Source organism: Balearica regulorum, chromosome 28, assembly GCF_011004875.1.
Source record: "Balearica regulorum gibbericeps isolate bBalReg1 chromosome 28, bBalReg1.pri, whole genome shotgun sequence".
NCBI lineage: Eukaryota > Metazoa > Chordata > Aves > Gruiformes > Gruidae > Balearica > Balearica regulorum.
This window is the reverse complement of record NC_046211.1, coordinates 715,531-734,048: the sequence shown is the minus strand read 5'-3', so window position 1 is coordinate 734,048 and position 18,518 is coordinate 715,531. Positions and strand designations below refer to the sequence as shown.

At 54.6% G+C, this 18,518-nt stretch overlaps 1 protein-coding gene across 3 annotated transcripts; it reads left to right on the top strand.

Moving 5' to 3' along the window:
- Nucleotides 1-685: 685 nt before the first annotated feature.
- SETDB1 (SET domain bifurcated histone lysine methyltransferase 1) lies at nt 686-18,381 on the top strand. 3 transcript variants are annotated; one of them, XR_012832652.1, is made up of 23 exons: nt 690-844; nt 2,214-2,436; nt 2,762-2,934; nt 3,194-3,231; nt 3,362-3,461; nt 3,841-4,011; nt 4,276-4,477; nt 5,694-5,767; nt 6,132-6,322; nt 7,138-7,267; nt 7,670-7,808; nt 10,299-10,457; nt 11,099-11,701; nt 11,944-12,060; nt 12,375-12,544; nt 13,422-14,038; nt 14,660-14,688; nt 14,934-15,066; nt 15,725-15,890; nt 16,371-16,582; nt 16,985-17,073; nt 17,600-17,769; nt 18,084-18,219. XR_012832652.1 is itself a non-coding variant. In XM_075737031.1 (22 exons), exons 2-22 carry the CDS (start codon nt 2,225-2,227, stop codon nt 17,715-17,717), a joined length of 3,843 nt encoding a protein of 1,280 aa, XP_075593146.1. In that variant the 5' UTR covers nt 686-844; nt 2,214-2,224; the 3' UTR covers nt 17,718-18,381. The 3 variants fall into 3 exon arrangements, 2 of the variants coding, with proteins under 2 accessions (XP_075593146.1, XP_075593147.1); XM_075737031.1 differs by having other exon boundaries at nt 686-844; nt 17,600-18,381; XM_075737032.1 differs by lacking the exons at nt 10,299-10,457; nt 11,099-11,701; nt 11,944-12,060; ... (7 more) ...; nt 17,600-17,769; nt 18,084-18,219 and adding an exon at nt 8,161-9,378 and having other exon boundaries at nt 713-844.
- The last annotated feature ends 137 nt before the right edge of the window (nt 18,382-18,518 follow it).

Sequence of the window (18,518 nt, the reverse complement as noted above, 5' to 3'; positions counted from 1 at the left end):
CCCCAGCACCCTCAGAGCCCCCCATTTATCCCCCAACACCTCAGGACCCCCCCCCAGCACCCTCAGAGCCCCCCATTTATCCCCCAACACCTCAGGCCCCCCCCAGCACCCTCAGAGCCCCCCATTTATCCCCCAACACCTCAGGACCCCCCCCCCAGCACCCTCAGAGCCCCCCATTTATCCCCCAACACCTCAGGACCCCCCCCAGCACCCTCAGAGCCCCCCATTTATCCCCCAACACCTCAGGCCCCCCCCAGCACCCTCAGAGCCCCCCATTTATCCCCCAACACCTCAGGACCCCCCCCCAGCACCCTCAGAGCCCCCCATTTATCCCCCAACACCTCAGCCCCCCCCCAGCACCCTCAGAGCCCCCCATTTTATCCCCCAGCACCTCAGGGCCCCCCCCTACACCCTCAGGGCTCTCCATCCCCCCCCCAGCACCCTCAGGTCCCCGCCCCAGCACCCCCCAACACTTCAGGGCCCCCCCCAGGCCTCATCACCTCAGGGCCCCCGCCGCCCCCCCGGCCCTTCCACCCGCCTCCCTAGAGGTGGCAGCACTGCGCCTTTCCCGGGGCGCTGCCCCTTTAAGGACCCGTGACTGCTCCCCTCCGCGCATGCGCCTTGACCAATCCCCGCAGGCCGGCGGTAGCGGGGGCCGTCTCTCGCGCATGCGCAGTACCGGTATCGGCCGGCCGGGTAGACCGACGCTCCTCGGGAGCAGCTGTTAGCGGAAGTGACGTCGAGCAGCTTCCGGTTCGGAGGGTTTCCCCCTCAAACCCCCCCCCAGTCCCCCGTTCTCACCCTTCTCCCCCAGAACCGGGGTCGCGGCGGGGCCCGGGGCTCGGTGAGTGCGGCCTGCCCGGCTAGGGGGGCGGGCCGTGGGGTAGGGGGGTTGTGTGGGGCCAGCGGGGGTGAGGGGGGCTGTGGGGCAGGGGGAATTGGGGGGGGGGGGAAGGGGAGGAGGCCTGTGGGGATCGTGGGGTGGGGGGTGTCGGGGGAGCGTGTGGAGATTTTGGGGCGGGAGGAGTCGGGCAGGGAGGTGGGGGGGGGCATTGAGGCGAGGAGGGGGCTGTGGGCGGGGGGAGTTGGGGTGAGGGCTGCGGGGGGGAGGAGGAGGGGTGAGGAGCTCCCCACGCGTGAGGCGGGGGGGTGTTTTGGGGTGCAGGCGGGGCTGCGGGACTTCCACAGGCCGAGGGGTTGATGGAAACTCGGGCGTGGATGTAAACCGTGGGGTGTGAGCGAGCGCGAGGGCGTTGGCGTTGGGGGGGTTGGGGGCGCAGCGGGGGCCGTTGGGCAGAGGCCTGGTGCGAGAGGGGAGAGGGGGTGAAGGTGGGGCCTGTGGGGAAAGGGGGGCTGGCGGGGCTGTTGGGGTGAGTGGGGTGCGTTTGGGAGGTGTGTGGTCGCTGGGGTGGGGGTGTCGGGGGGCTGTGGGCTGCCTCTGCCTCTACAGGCTGGAGGAAAGTGGCTGGGGTTGTGGCCGGGGGGGGGGGGGGCGGCCTGGGGGCAGCTGAGAGGGAAATGTGGGCAGGGGGAGCTGGATGGGGCTGATGGAGGAGCAGGAGGTGAGGGGGGCTGGAGCCCAGCGTGCACTGAGATGCGGACGGGGAGATCAAAGGGAGAGGTGAGGGTGGGGAGCGCTGCGGGAAGGAGGAAGGTGCCTGAGCGCTGCTGACGGGGGGACAGGCTCCGAAGTGACGGAGACTGGGTGCGTTATTGCCAGGCCCAGCTGAAAGGGGACGCGGGGGCTGCAGGCCTGGGCAGAGGAAACTGCTGGGGCCATCCTCGGGGCTGGATGTTACAGCGTTCCTTAAACACCACAGGCAGGGCAGGATGGCAGCTCTTCTGGGCTGCTGCGGGAAGGTGAAGCTGTGGGAGAGGCGCCTGTGTGGTTCTCCTCCCGGGCTAGGCAGAGGGTTGGGAACTGCTCCCAGGCGTAGGGACTTGGGCATTCAGAGGGTTTGGACGCTCTGTGCAGAGATCCGAGGAGACATCAGGAATTCCTGCTTGTCCAGGGAGCCTCTGGCTCCACAGTTTGCTGGCACTTTGGTTATTTTTGGCTCCCTGTGATGTTATCTTAACAGCATATATAATGTTTTCTTCCTGATTAGCTTTCAAAAAATGGAGCTTGTGCTCTTGAGAGCGCTGTGCCTCAGGAAGGGCGCGCTACGGCTGTGGGGATTCACCGGCCTTTTCTCACCTCTTTGTGCTGTCAGGTGCAGCAGAAATGGATTCCCAGGAGATCAAAGAGCTGCAGCAAGAAGTGATGGAGGAGCTGGGAATCTCCATGGAGGAGCTCCAGGATATCATCGACAAAGAGCTGGAGAAGTTTGAGTGCGTGAAGCAGAGGAAGCAGCAGCTGGAGGAGCTGGAGAAGTGTGTCAAACAAAAGGAAGAAGAGGTGGCTCGCGTTGACCGACTCTTTGATGATGCTTCAAGGTGGGTGCGCTTGGAATCGTAGCCGCGTGTCAGAGTTGGGCTGCAGAGCAGAAGAGGGGGAGACGGGGTGGTGGAATCCGATGTCCTGACTGACGCTGTGGTTCTGCAGCGGTTCGCTCGTGTGTGGTTGTTGAAGGATAATTAAAATGATTCCCCTGTGGCTTTAAATCCTTCATGTGAATACTCTTCCCTCACCTCATCATGGCTGTATTTAATTAGCAGCTCCCTGGCGGTTGGTTCCTATTTCTTTCCGCAGTATTGTGGGACGTACAGCTTGGCTCACCTTGTCTTTTCCCGTCTCTGCCCTTCTCCTTTTTTACCCCAGAGCCATTGACAAATGTGAGATATTGGTGAAGGATCTGTACTCCAAGCTGGGCCTCCAGTATCGTGAGAGCAGTTCTGAGGACGAGGACTTGGCTGCCAAGCCCACGGAAGTGATTGAGATCCCAGATGAGGACGACGATGACGTCATGAGTGTCGATTCGGGCTGGAAGCACAGTTCAGTAGCTCGTTACGCCATGCGGGACCGAGGGGAGGGATGGAGATCCGAGGAAGCTGCCTGTGCGGCATGTTGGGCGCCCAGAAAGGATGGCAGCGTAAAAGCCTTGCTTGAGTGGATTTCTTGACAGGGACAGAGAAGGCTTTTGAATGGATGCTTTTCTCTTCTCCCTCTGCTTTCAGTGACTTAACTAGGATGGATTTTTTTCCTCCCCAAGATGTTTTAACCCACTTTTTTTTTTTTTCTCTTTAAACACAGGCGATAATAGTCCCAGAATTGCAAAGAATCAGACTCTGGTGAGTTGGGAAAGACCTGGCTGTAGTGTACTTCTGAAGCGGGGTTTCGCTGGAACACGCAGACCAGCATTGTATTTGGTGCAAAAAAGAAAATGTTCTTTGTATCTTCTTTCTCTTTCCTTCCCTTCAGCTGCGGGAAGCCATGGCTGCAATGAGAAAGTCTGCCCAGGATGTTCAGAAATTTATGGATGCCGTGAACAAGAAAACAAATGCCCAGGATGCACAAAAAGGTCAGTGTGGGAGGGCTTCCGTGTGTGCCCTTACCCCGGGCCTGTCTGTGTCTTGCACCTCTTGGTTTTCTTCCTGAAAAAGAAAGCAAGTGTTCTGTTTCCCTGCTGGAAAGAGCCACTGGGATATATTGATTGCAAATTCCTGCTGTTCTTTAAGCCCTTTCTGAAAGCAAATACAAGTGGTGCAGTTTCCATCAGGTGAAAGGTTTTTAATGATGTTTAAACCTCACTTGCCGATTACTCCCTCCAGTAAAACTGAGACGCTTAGGCTCACCGTGGTAAAGGAAAGCAAGAACGCCTCCTGTCTCGGGTCTGACAGATGTTTTTCCGATTGCAAGGGCAATTTTGAACTTACCTTCTGTTGTTGTTCCTTGGGTAGATGCACAAACCCCACAGGAAACTCCCAGCACTACTGTCCAGCCCGTCGGCCCTGCAGCAGCTGGGAGCGATCTCAGCAATGACGGGGATCTGAACGTTGGGATGAGGATCCTGGGCAAGAAGAGAACCAAAACGTGGCACAAGGGAACCCTGATTGCCATCCAGACGGTTGGTACGTCCCGCACTTGATGCTGTATCTTGGTTTTCACTAAGCTTTGCGTGAGTGACGTTGATCAGGCTTGGAGCAGTGTCGGAGCACCTGTTTCACGAGTTGTGAAAGCAACACCTCTCCGCTATGGTGTTTTACCTTCCAAATTAATTTCTGAAAGGCTTGCAAATGAGTTCTGAACTTGGATCGGAATGGTACAGGGTATTGGAGTTCTTGTATGAAATCACGTGGCTTTTATTTGTCTTGCCTTGTTGAAATGTCTTTCAGGTGCTGGTAAGAAGTACAAAGTGAAATTTGATAATAAAGGCAAGAGTTTGCTTTCTGGCAATCACATCGCTTATGACTATCACCCCTCACCTGAGAAACACTATGTTGGCAGCCGGGTTGTGGCAAAATACAAAGACAGGAACCAGGTCTGGCTGTATGCTGGCATTGTGGCTGAAACCCCAAACGTAAAGAATAAAGACAGGTATTAATTCTCCTCCACAGTCATGTACTACTCACTCTTTCTTTTTTTTTTGGGGGGGGGGGGGGGTTGGTTGGTTCGTTTGGTTTTTTAGGGGAAAAAAAGGTGTATTTGCGTATTTGCTATAGTGGGAGCTAAATTCTTTTCTGCCCTTTCCGGGGACGTAGCTCTGAACGTTGTTTCTTCGGTCTTTCTTATCTCTGAAAGCTCTGGGTGGAGTTTCCATCCTATTACTCATGTCCCTGAGTCAGAAATTATATCTGATAATTCATTCAAACGATCACACAAATGTAAATCTGCGCTGCTCAAGGCATAAAATGCTGCATTAGGAAATACGAGCCCTAGAAGCGTTGAGCGCCGGCAGTGTTGCCAAAGCACTTGAGGAGAAGACACAGCAGGCCTGAAGCGAGGCAGCCTTTTCAGTCGCATGGAAATAAGGAGCAGGGCTGCTTCAATGTTGGGGTTTTGGCTTGTGGTCTTTCTGAGAAGATTCATAAAGGATATAATTGCGCTCTTTGTTTCAAATATGGATCTGCCATAAACGGCTAATTGTGTAAAGTTATATCCGATACGTGTTTAATAACTGAAAACGAACTGCATTTATTAGTCCTACTGTAAGTTTACTCCTCCTGGCTGGGCTGGCTGTAACGCTGCTCTCATAATGCGACCTTTATATGTCTCCGTGCCCTGAAGTTATTCTCTAGAGGCACGCAGCGCTAAGCTCTGAGCTCCCGGTCCTTGCAGCACCCCAGACTCTTTCATGCCATCTCCTGTCTGCAGGTGGAGCCCTGGAGGTGTCTGTCCTCCAGGTCTCTCCCTGTGCTTCGAGTCATGGCATGCAGCCTCTACTGCTGCTCTGTCCCAAAGGCCCCCGAAATAACTGTTCTTGCAGAGATTGGGAGCAATTAAACTGGGTCTTTTCTTTCCCTGGGGCTGAGGAAAGGAGGCCTGGCTGTGCCACACTGCCTTTGGCTTTGGGAGGATGCTGTTCTCGGAGCTGGGGGGAAGCTGTTCTGAAATAGAAGTGGCAGTACTGCACAGCTCATCATCTCCCGGCAGAAAGGATCGCTTCATTCTGTCCTCATCCACCACCTCTGATTTGAGGGCCTTTGGGACTGGCAGGAGAACCAGGAGGGGCACTCCACTTTCATTACGTGATGTGGAGCTGCATTTTACTCAGCTGCTTTTCTAATTCCAACTTATCTTTGCTCGTCTCTAGGTTCCTGATCTTCTTTGATGACGGCTACGCTTCATACGTCAAGGAGTGGGAGCTGTACCCAATCTGCAGACCGCGTGAGTGATCTCTGCCTCTCCTGTGTCCTAACACTGAAATGGTACGGAGCGCAGGAAAGCGCCTGGCTCAGAGGACAGGGGACAGACTGCATGTCCCCTCCGGTGCTGTGCCTATAGCCATTTGCTTTGTGTCTGAAGCTGGAGGAAATAGTGGTTTATTCCCTGCAGAGCAAGCGCGCTGTGGCTCCCTGCGCTCTGGGTGCGTTAACGTGGCCAGATGTTAAAAAAAAATCCGGCCACTCGAAATAGCTTGATTGTTCTTAGGTAAAAAATCCATCTGGGATCTCTCAAAAAGATCTAAAGATTCTCATCGTAAGAGTCTTTCCTCTTCTTCCCTTTCTCCCATCCATCTGTTTCTGAATAGTTAAAAAGACCTGGGAAGACATAGAGGATGTTTCCTGTCGCGATTTCATTGAGGAATACATCACGGCCTACCCCAACCGACCCATGGTGCTGCTGAAGAATGGCCAGCTGATCAAAACGGAGTGGGAAGGGACCTGGTGGAAATCCAGAGTGGAAGAAGTGGATGGCAGTCTAGTCAAAATCCTTTTCCTGGTAGGGCAGTTTCCTTCTCCCATTAGAGGGGAAAGGGGCTTAAATTGGTGTTGGGGCGGCCTTGGCTTGGGCTGATCGAGTCCAGTTTCCTTCCTGATGTCAGGCAGGGTCCCGGAGCAAGCGGGTATTTTGGTTAGTAGGTAGACCCCCAAATTCTGCTGTGTGTTGATGCAAAGGTGAGACTCTTTCATTTGCATGACAAAAGCTTTGAGAGCCTTTTAAAGCATTTTGCAGGTGAAGCTTTAAAGTGGTAGATGATTACAAAACAAAACAAACTACGTGCTGGTTTGAGAAGCAGGAGAGAAACTGAGCAGAAGCTGCAACATTCTGCTTGCTCAAACTCTACAAATTGTGGAAAGGGAGCAGACGTACTATCTGTGCCCGCTTGGATCCCTTCCTGCCTGATAACGGCGCAGCTACCGGGGCCAGGGAAGGCATTGTGCACCTGCAAAGTCAACCTCCCTCTCCTAGAGTAGATTGGCTTTGTGCAGAGGAGGTAGCTGGTCTCCTGAGGGAGTCTGGCTTCTCCAGCCCCGTTAATCAGTCATTGGGCTAGGAATAGAGCTGCATTTGAGGTTTGGGGTCTTGGTGTTGGACCTCTTTCTAGGTTTGGTTTGTATTTGGTGTTCCCCTGGATATGAGAAATTACTGCCTTTGTCCTCTCGTGGCTGCACGGTCTTTCAGGAGCCTTCGGGTCAATGCTTTGCCTCCTTTCCGTTCGCTTCTGCTGACTGTAAAAGCACACTGCGGTCTCCCAGACCTCTGTTGTACCTCTGGAAGCTCTTGCTGTGAGTGTTGCCTTCTCCTTGCTGCAGGATGACAAACGCTGCGAGTGGATTTACCGGGGTTCCACGCGCCTCGAGCCCATGTTCAGCATGAAAACTTCCACAGCCTCCACCCAAGAAAAGAAGCAAAGTGGACAAGCAAGGACTCGTCCCAATGTCGGTATGTGGTATCTTTCTCTTTCGGGTCTGTCCTGGAATTGGAATGAATGTGTTGTGGGTTGGCGGGGGTGGGTGGGTTGTTTTGCTTTTTGTTTGGTTTTGGTGGGTTGTTGTTTTTTTTTTTTCAGCAGAACTCCTGGAGATTTAAGATTCATGGTGGGCTTTATCTCCTGGCATAAGGATGCAGCAAAAACCAGACTGCAGTTGGGTGAAACGGCCAGAATCTGGTTGGGGTGACTGGCTATGACTCAGAGCTCGGCCAATGACCCGGTCTTAATTGCCAGTGCCTCTGTTTTGGTTGCCTTCGGGAGCTAAATCAACATTTTGCAGCTAGCACGACAAACTTTGGTTGATGCTAGAGACTTTTCTCGGCGATACTTTACTTTTTCCTCTTTCCCACTAGGTGCTGTCAGGAGCAAAGGGCCTGTAGTACAATATACGCAAGATTTAACGGGCGCTGGTACCCAGTACAAACCTTTAGAGCAAATGCAGGCAGCCTCGCTGGCTGCACGGTCCGTTTCTCCGCAGCCTGCTGAGATGGAGTAAGTACTCGAGTCAGTTCTCTGCTTCCACCACTACCTCCTCTTGCGTTTCAACTCCAGCGCTCAGCTCTTTCAGGCACCACCCTTTCTGTGTAGAGGAATCCTCAGGTGCAGGTTTCCTCCATGACTAGGCTCGTTTCCTGGTTACACAAATTGGTTTTAGTCATGATTCTGGGGGAAACTCTAGATAAAGGCCGCTGGATGAGTAATTGGGGGCGGGAGACAGCCCAGCACCCCCTGAGCCAAATGTTCTTACTCAGAGCTAAAGCTTCGCGCTTGATGTATTTCCAAGTTAGAACGTTTGCTCCTTCTCTTCTGAAAATCTGAATTGCTCCCTCGTGTCACGATCCAGGCACTGGCCCCCGGCTGCCTTGTATTCCTCCACTTGGACTGACCTGCTCGCAGACCTCAATGACTTACGAGGCACTGAGAACTCGGGATCAGTGGTTGGTCTCGGTGGTCACGGACCAAACCTGATAAAGCTAAGCCACGACCAAGTCGCACACGTGCCCCCTGCTGCCAGGGGCCCAAGCGGGACGTTCCCGGAGGTGCAGGCCAGTGCCGAAGGAGGCCTGGATGAAGGAGGAGCTCGGCCTTGTGATGAAGGGAGCGTGTTGGAGAACACCGGGGTACCTCAGCACGTGCTCCGGGACTTTAATAACTCTCTAGGCGAGAAAGACGTGGTCCCGGTTCATTTTTGTCACCACTGTGGATTTCCTATCCGAATTTATGGACGCCTGGCCCCCTGCCAGCATGTCTTCTGCTGTGACTGTGCCTTGCTGCATGGGCAAAAGGGAGAAAGGAGATGTCCCAGCTGTAAGGAACCTGTGCAGCAAGTGAATCTTTATTCGCTGGATGCTCTCTAGGTGTAGCAGCATCTAACAAAACCCTGCCTGCCCCCAGCCTGCGGTCTCAGGCGGGGGTTCCTCTCCAAGTACCAGTGCAATATGACCCGTAACTTGGAAATGCTCCTTCTGTGCCAATTTTTACCAAGACTCGAGAAACGAAGCCATAATAGCCTTGTTCCTCAGTTCTTAGTAACCAAGAACAGAGGCCGATGCTGAAGGCGGCCTGCTCCAGCATGAGAAACGCAACGCTGGCTCCTCCACTGTCAGTCTAGGGCCCCACCTGTGAGCAGAGGAAGAGCTGGGCTGTTGCTCTAACACTAGGGCACCCCGAGCTGTCGAGGGGGTAGGAAGGATGTGCAATGACACGGCGTGAAGACGATAAAGCTGGACTGTAGCAATCAGCCAGCCTGCAGTCTCGCTGGCTGCTGGATCTCTCCTTTTCCATCTGACAGTCCTCGCGGTGGTTACAAGAAACACTTTTTTTATTAATCTCTCCCCACCAAGGCTTTGACTTTAGGATCTTGTTTTCAGATCTAATACAAGCAGACACTACAGCCGTTTCTCTGCTGTGCCGTTAAATAGTGAACTGCTCAAAGACAACCGGTTTTTAACAGTGACTGAAGGCAGCGTACTATATATGTGTCCCCATTGTCCCCAGGGATACTGTTGGGTTAAAAACACATTGGTTTTAGATTATTAAAACTGGGAGAATGGTTTCTTCACTCTGGTGTTTTGTTTACTCTGAGGAAGGCCTGGTTCTCTTCCCTCTTTAGTCTCACTTTCAAGTTCTACGGTGCCAGGGAGCTGCTGTCAGCCGTTTCTGTTTAAAGCCCATCAACGGAAGCTTTTTTTCTCTCTTGCTCTTGAATTTTGAAATGTGTGTTGACACCTTGCTCTTAAGGCAGATGTTTGCAGAAACGGTCTCCCCCTCCTGCTCTCACTGTCTCCTCCCTTTCTGCCCTGATAACTTCACTATGTTCTTCCACTTGTGGGGAAAACCAGTGGCTGGTTTGGGGTGTTTTTCTGTTTAATTGGTATAAATGGGTTGAAAATCTCCGCTGTTGTTTTCTCAGAGTGTGAGGGCTGGTGTCTTCCAGGTGCCTCCCACCTTCCCGAGGCTGCAGAGGTGTTTAGGAGCCCCTCACAGCCCTTTTGTCAGTGCTGTTATTACATTTTTTTCTACAATCTTATCTTCTTACTTGGTACGGACAAAAGAGTCCTCTGTACTTCTTGTTCTTCCCACTGCTCAGTACTGTTGCACTGATTGAGCCTCTGTAAACTCGTTTCTGCTATTGCAGAGGATTCTTCATGTACTGGTCTGTCCGGCTTCCTGAAACGAAGGCCTTGGACCTAATTCTTGTTAACTCCCTCTCACTCCCATGCCTCACTTCCAAATAAACAGCAGTATGTCAGAAGTAATCTTCAAATGTAGCTGAGTTCTGGCATTTGGTTGGGGTTGTTGCGGGATCGCTGTAGCACTAGTCAGAAATGAGCTGATTTTCACACTCATTAGGATAAAATCTGCTCAGTTTCTCTTGGATGGGGCACTGTTGCTGACTTATTTTGACTGCCCCTGTCTAAATCCTACCAGTTGTGTGAGCGTGTGCCTCTTGCAAATCGCCTCCCTTCTTCCGTCCTGCAGATGCTCTGACAGTCAGCTGGCCCAGTCGAGAAAGCAAGTGGCCAAGAAAAGCACTTCCTTCCGTCCTGGCTCCGTGGGCTCTGGGCAGTCATCGCCGTCTTCACCTGTCCTAGGCGAGACACCTGCAGCGGGAAGGACCGGTGCGGCCCAGCAGCATCGGTAAGCAAAGCTTGTTTGCGCTTAATACAAATCCCTGCGTCCTTGTGAGAGTTTGGGATGCTTATCTGGCTTAGTACAGGTTTATTTTGTTATGGACTGACACCTTCATTTGCCAGCTTGTCCGGTCCTGAGCATTTGCCTTGCTCTTACGTTACGTCTTGTTGTTGGCTTGAGCTTGGAGGGTGTCTTACCAGTTCTGACCAGCACTTACCCAGTGGGACCCTGGCCAAAGCCTCTGACCCTGTGTGTTTTCAGAGGACTCCTCTTTCTGCAAGCTTTCTGGGGCCAGCGGGGAGCTGGTATTAATGTAAATCCGCAGGTGGCTTTTCCACAGTGGTGGCTTTGGCCATCGATCCACAGCAGAGAAGCCGTTGATCCTTGTTCTGAGACCACAACCAGCTTGTGCTTGTTTCTGCTTCTCTAGTTTTGATTTGGGTTGGTTTTTTGTGTGTGTTTTCTGCTCCCTTTGGGGCCTGCCCAGCCTTGCTCCCCGGCGATGCTGGGGCTCGTGTCTCATTGGACTAAGCAGTGAAGCCAACGGGGATAGGAATGAAGTGCCTAAAATCCCTTTGCAGTTTGAGGAGAAAGCACCGCTCTTCCTTAAGCCGCGGTTGCTCAGTGCATCCCTTTTCCTGTGGCAGGCTCTCCAGCAGCCAGGGAGGCAGTGGCACAGCACAGGCCTTCCACGGCATGATGGACCGCGTGCCCAACGAGCCCTCTTACCGAGCCCCGCTGGAGAAACTCTTCTACCTGCCGCACGTCTGCAGCTACACCTGCCTGTCCCGCGTCCGTCCCATCCGCAGCGATCAGTACCGCAGCAAGAACCCGCTGCTCATCCCGCTGCTCTACGACTTCCGACGGATGACAGCTCGCCGACGGGTTAACCGCAAGATGGGATTCCACGTCCTCTACAAGGCGCCGTGCGGGCTGTGCTTGCGAACCATGCAGGAGATCGAACGCTACCTTTTTGAGACAGACTGCGACTTCCTTTTCCTGGAGATGTTTTGCCTGGACCCGTATGTGCTGGTAGATCGCAAATTCCAGCCCTACAAACCCTACTACTACATCGCAGACATTACCAAGGGCAAGGAGGACGTGCCACTCTCCTGCGTCAACGAGATCGATAACACCCCGCCTCCGCAGGTGGCCTACAGCAAAGAACGCATCCCCGGCAAAGGGGTTTACATCAACACCAGCTGGGAGTTCCTCGTGGGCTGCGACTGCAAAGACGGCTGCAGAGACAAGTAGGTGACTCCTTGTGTGTTTGCTGGGCCCGGAGGGTGGGGGACGGCCCCTGGACTGTCCCAGGTGGACCTTGAGCCCACGCAGCTCTGGCCAGCTGCAGGTTTGACACCCAGAGTCAAGCCCTGCATGCCCATCTCCACGTATACACATGCGGCAAGATGTCATTTCTTTTCCTTTCTGCAAAAGCGATGTGTAAAACTGAACTGCAGGGACATGGCTGGGTTTTTCTGTGTCTCTCTAGATCAAAATGTGCCTGTCACCAGCTGACAGTCCAAGCGACCGGCTGCACCCCAGGCGGGCAGATCAACCCCAATTCGGGATACCAGCACAAAAGGCTGGAAGAATGCCTCCCGACAGGGTAAGCAGAGCTGCGTCTTCTCCTTCCCTCACCAACACCAGCCCCAGAAACTTGGCCTCCGGTGCTGCCAGAGAGGCAATACTTCCTGGAGCTAAGTGCAGATACTGAAATCCTGCCCCTGTTCTTGATTAATCCACTAATGTGTGGCCCGGGATGTCTGTGTTACCGTAGAACCTGGCAACTACGCTCTCCCTACTCTGCTGAGTTTTAAATCACTGCTGCAGGTCCCTTTGCATCATTCCTGCTACTCTCTACCACCGAGTCTTGGGATGTTGCTTTATCAGGGAAAATGTCACTGTTCTCCTTTCTTTCAGAGTTTACGAGTGTAACAAGAGGTGCAAGTGCAACATTAACATGTGCACCAATCGCTTGGTCCAACACGGGCTCCAGGTCCGACTGCAGTTATTCAAGACGCAGAACAAAGGCTGGGGCATTCGCTGCCTGGATGATATTGCTAAAGGCTCTTTTGTCTGCATCTACGCAGGTAGGATCTCACCCCGCTGAACCAGCAGGTAGAAGCCTCTTCGATTTTGAAGCGGGTGCTGTGAATGAAAAGCCTTTGTTGAGCCAGTGCTTTTCCCAGTGGTCACATGTGTTCAGATATGAATCTGCTTTGTTTTGGTTAAGGAAGGGAGAGAATAAGTATTTGAAAAGATCTGGTTGTGTCAGGCCTGAGGGCTGGGCTTTGTTTATGGCAAAATGCAAAACCCCGCAGAACAGGCGTGAAGCTCTTCCTGCGCTTGTGAGGGGGACAGGAAAGTAAAAACTGAGATGATGAAGTTGCAGCACTTTGATTTCCTGGTCGATGCCCCTCCCTTGCCCAACTCTGAACCAAGATGTTGCAGAAACCAGTGTGGCTGCAGTGCCAGCATCGAGAAGAGCTCGGAACCCCGGAGCTCTTTCTGTGCAGAGGGTGAATCAACACATACCTGCTTCCTGTTTACATCGAACCGCTCGCTGGGACATGGGCACAAACCAATAAAATGCAGAAGTTGCGCAGCGTGATTGCATTAACGCTGAAAAGAAACTAACCACGGGCATTGCCTGAGCTCTGGTGTCTGGTTTCTTGCCTCTGTGCTACACCCTCGCCTCTGGCCCTCCTGTTTGAATTGCTGGTGAGAGATTTCCTTGTTGGCAGCCTGGATGTGAGCAAGGGCCCACTTTAGATCAGCCACGTGCTTCACGTTTTCGTTACCTGGAGCGTTAGGGTGATATGTTGTCCTTTCCCAGCCCGGCTTTGGAATAAGGCGGTGTCCGTCCTCTTTGCCCCCTCAGTGGCCCTTTGGGGAGAATAAAATTTATGGGGTAGGACTGTCCATCCCTGGACAACTCACATTTAGTTTTCTATTCCCCACCCCCAGGGAAAATCCTCACAGATGACTTTGCGGACAAAGAGGGGTTAGAGATGGGTGACGAGTATTTTGCAAACCTGGATCACATTGAGAGCGTGGAGAACTTCAAGGAGGGCTACGAGAGCGATGCGAAATGCTCTTCTGACAGCAGTGGGGTGGACCTCAAGGACGAAGAGGAGGACAACACTGGCACCGAGGAGCAGGAGGAGTCCAACGAGGACAGCTCTGACGACAACTTCTGCAAGGACGAGGACTTCAGCACCAGCTCGGTATGGCGCAGCTATGCCACGCGACGGCAGACGCGCGGCCAGAAGGAGAACGGGCTGTCGGAGACAGCGTCCAAGGACTCGGGGCTCACCCGCCAAATCAGCCACGACGAGACGGCGGTGGCTGCCTCCTGTAAGCTGCCAGTGTCGGAGGAGACCTCCAAGAACAAAGTGGCTTCGTGGTTGAGCTCCAACAGCATGTCTGACGGCTTCCAGGACAACGACAGCGCCTCCTCCTTCAAGATGAGCGAAGGCAGCGAAGCCAAGGCCAGCAAAATGGAGCTCCCGGGTGAGAGAGAGAAATCCTCTGCTGCCGCCCTGGGCGACGTGGACGGAGAGTCAAAGGCATCGAGGAAAGATGTAAGGGAGGGCTGTGGGACCGGGATTTGAGCATTGCCCCCTGCCTTGGGAGCACGGAGGAGGAAACCGAGACACGGAGATGTGTCTCGAATGGCTTCTCCACGTGTACAACACAACTGGGTGTTCCGTGGTGCCGTTTGGTGTCCCCTTGTCCCGCTCACTTGGCCTTTGCCCGCTGTGGTGGGGTAGGGAGGCGCCTTTCCCCTTCCTGGGGGAAGTTGTGGCACAAGAGGCTCCAAAGTCGCTCAGCGTGAGCCGAGCTGAACATCCCTCCTGCCCTGGGCGCTGTGTGCCTGTGCAGCCCCGAGAGAGGGGACCTGGGGTGGTGTGAAGAGCGTTCACACTGGGCCGGGGACAACGGGGAGGTGGAGGTGGTCTCTGTCCACCCCCCTGCTCTGAGGAGGGGGACTCGGAGAACCGCTCTGTAGGACGTGGAGGGTGGGAGACCTGTGGTTGTAACCTGGCCCTTCTGGAGCACCCCCCGGACTGGGCGTCACACTGAGCGGTGGGGACAGCTGGCTTCTCGCACCCACGCCGGTGTTTGGGGAGCATTGCCGCAGAAGGGCCGGGAGTGCTCCAAACGGGAGTGATTTTAATCTTCTGCACTTCTCCCCCCTGCAGGAACCCGAAGATCCAACCAAAATTCCTGGGTAAGCTTCCTTAAATTGTATTTTCCGCTTTTCATTTCCAAATTTGCCTCTGAATGAGTTGTCGTGACTCTAGGGCTGCCCCTTTGCTCTCTTACTGAGTAAGCTGAGAGGGTGGGAGGGTTTGGGCTTGGAGACGGCGCTCTTGTCCCAGCTCTCAGCTTTCCTCAGCCTCTCTGTCGCTGCCCGGCCCCCAGACAGGCTCGCTGGAGATGCAAGCGTGACCCGCTCTGGTCCTCACCCCGCAGGCTAAGCGACTTGGGAAGGATGTATGGTTACAACCCGAGCCCCCCCAAACTGGAAGGGATCCGGAGGCCGACGAGCAAGACGGCCCTGCTGCAGAGCAGACGGCATTCTCTCGCCCCACAGCCCACCACAGACGTAAGCGGTGATCCTTCAGACCTGGGCTGGAAGGGGTGGGCCTGGCTCTGCCTCAACTCCAGACTGGGTTGATGAAGACCTTGTTCCTCACTTTGGGCTGTTTCTGTGCCACTTTCACTCCCAGTGAGCGCCAGGGCAGACTTGATGGCTCCTAGTTGTGAGTTCCTGGGTGAGCAGTTAACACCTGGGGGGTCTTTCGTGGCTCTGAAAGCCCAAAAAAAAGGAGGACAGCGTGATGTTTGGGCCACGGGTTGTAGCACCTCGGTTCGCATACTCAGCACCCCCACTGCTCAGCAGAGCCGGGTCTAGGAAGCCATCCTGGGGGATGGTCTTTGGTTTTTGGGGTCTTTTCCCTTGCGAAACCCAGAGCACCAAATGGTCTCTGGCCATCTGGGTGCCACAGGACTAACCAGCCCCCTGAGACCCCCCCCCAAGTTTCAAACAGAGATGGGATTTGTGTCCCAGTCCAGCTCTGATCGCAGCGTCCGCCTGCGTGATCCGCTTCAAAAGGGCTTCCCAGAGGACGGAGGTCCTCGGCTAAAGGAGGACAAAGTTCTGCTGGGGAAAAGGGGAGCCCTGAAGGTCGTTTGGAAAGCGAAGGAGCGATGCTCTCCCCTGACCCAAGCTGCGCTCAGGAGCTGTTAATGCCTTTCCCCAGGACGTGCTGACGCTGTCGAGCAGCACGGACAGCGAGGGGGAGAACGGGCAGGCGGCGGCGGGGCAGGCCCAGGGCACCACCAACGACAGCGACGACATCCAGACCATTTCCTCGGGCTCTGAGGAGGAGGAAGGGGACGACAAGAAAAACCCTTCGTCTGGGTCAGGTGAGGATGGCTGCTGGGGGAGGAACAAGGGCCGAATGCGGAAAGTGCAGCGGTACAGCAAGAAATTCTGGCCAGAAACCACCAGGAAGGGCTGATGAGGACATGGCAGCTGTGAGCATGGTGCGTCCTGCTCCAGGCACCTCCAGGCTTTGTCTAACGACCGAGGTCTGAAGCTTCCCCATGTGGTGTTTGAGACAGAACTGCAAAACCCAGTCCTCGAGTACTAGAGAGGTGTGGAAATCAGAAAAAACAAGCGTGTGAGGCTTATGGTGGGTCTCCAGGCTCCGCTGGGTTGGGCGGAGAGCCGGGAGATTCCCGGGAGCCATCCCAGGGTGGTGGTTTAGATCGGAGCTGCATCCCTGAGGGGTTTATTACCCCTGCGTGAAAGAGGAGCAGCAGCAGCACGACTGCTGAGGGGTTCCTCTTCTGGAAGACGGGGAGAGAGAGAACATGGCAGCATTTGTTCTTCTCTCGTGGCAGGACCTGTGAAGAGGCAAGTGGCAGTGAAATCCACCCGGGGCTTTGCCCTGAAATCAACTCACGGGATCGCCATCAAGTCAACCAACATGGCAGCGGCCGACAAGGGCGAGAGCGCGCCCGTCCGCAGAACCACCCGCCAGTTCTACGATGGAGAGGAGTCCTGTTATATCATCGATGCCAAGCTGGAAGGGAACCTGGGCCGGTACCTCAATGTGCGTCACTACCCTTGGCAGGGGAGGGAAAGGGATGCGTTTGGGGTGACCTGCCCCTTCAGCAGGCCTGTTCCTCCCCAAGACTAGATAAAAACTAGTTTAAAAAAAGGGGGAAAAGAGCAGGATGAGGAGGATGATCCGCCCCCCCGCCGCGTGGTCAGCAGGATGGCCAAGTCAGTCCTTCCAGCGACTGTTACCTTCATGAGCATGGATCTTATGACTCATCCCTGGTCGTGCGGGCAGGGGAGGGAGCGTGTCCTGTTTCAGCAGGCTTCTGCTGGATGCAGCGGACAAATCGGGAATGCCGCTTGTTTATAAAGGCTTGTGTTTACTGCCGGGCTGGTTCGCATCCCTCCCGACGCAGGAACTTGCTCACTGTGTTTGTCTCCGCTCCCTTTACAGCATAGCTGCAGTCCTAACCTCTTTGTGCAGAACGTTTTTGTGGACACACACGATCTCCGCTTCCCCTGGGTCGCCTTCTTCGCCAGCAAGTGAGTCACGGCACGCTTGGGGAAGGGCTGCTGGTTCACGGGGTGTTTCCCGCTCCTGGGCACTGCTGTCCCGGGTTTCCCACCACCCCGAGCGGGGAGAAGCTTGGAGAGGAGTTGGGTGAGGACCTCTCTTCTGTGCTGGAGATTCTGGTGCGATTTGCGTCAGGTTTATGCCTTTCCAAAGGGGAGAGTTAAGCACAGAGCAACCAGCCGCCCAGTTTCTTCAAGTCCCAAAGCTTGCGGGTGGTGGTGAGTCCCCACCACGTGCCTCTCAGGCACCACGAGTGCGACGTCTCTTCTGCGAAGCCCCACGGGAGTGATTCATCGGGGAACTTTGTCCCTTTGCTCACCACAGAGCCAAAGGCAGCTGCGCCCGTCGCTTTGCCCTTGCCCCGGGGGGAAGCTGGGCTGCGTCGCCCTGTCCAGAGAGGTCATACGTAAGCAGGAGGCCCAGCTTAGCCTCCCTTTTGGAACGGCCTCTTCTCCCAGCCTCGGCTTTTTTTTTTTTTTTCTTTTCACTTCCCAGGAGGATACGAGCCGGCACAGAGCTGACGTGGGATTACAACTACGAAGTGGGCAGCGTGGAAGGCAAAGAGCTGCTGTGCTGCTGCGGGGCCATCGAGTGCCGAGGGCGGCTGCTGTGAGCCCACCCGCCGGCTCCGTCTCACCCGCAGGCTTGGTGCTGGCTTTCCCTTGGTGAGGGTCAAGTTTCTTCTCAAGAGGTGGTTGTTTCACTGTTACGAAGCTGAGTACAAGCGGCTTCGAGTTCTCTCGTTCGCTTGAAAATTACAGCGGCAGATGGAGACGGACTGGAAAAACGTAACCAGGCTTGTGCGCGGTGGGGGGGGTGATGCCCAAACCTGGTGCTGTGAACTCGGCTTCTGCTGCGTCCCAGGGGCTGCAGTCGCCCCGCGAGAGGACGATGCCCATCAGCACCGCGGGAAGGGCCGGTGGCCGCGTCGTTACCTGCCTGAGCTGCTGCCAGCCAGCTGCTCCCGCTCTCTACCCAGTTTAAGACACAGATCACAGTGGTGGTGCTGCCGGTTTTCCAGGAAACACTTCCCCACGACTCCAGGGAAGTGCTTCAGGGTTGGGACTGAGCCGGTGATGTCCCTGCAGCCTCGGGACTGGACCGGGAGGGAGCAAGGACGGAGGAGATAAGTGCAGTAAGAGTGGACCAACCTGGATTTATAGTGGTGACGTGAATTTAAGGGGGGGGGGGGGGAAGCATCTGTCTCTAACTGTGATATGTTGTAAAGAATCTTTTCATTGTTAAAAAACAATAAAATATGTTTTTCTATTAAAAAATTGCCCTGAACTTTAGACACAGAAAAAAACCCAACCAACAACAAAAACCCCACCAACCAACCCTGAAAGAGCAGGATTTAACCACTTCCTTCATCTTTGGTTCCACAGGGCTTGCAGGAAAACTGCCGGCGGCAGCT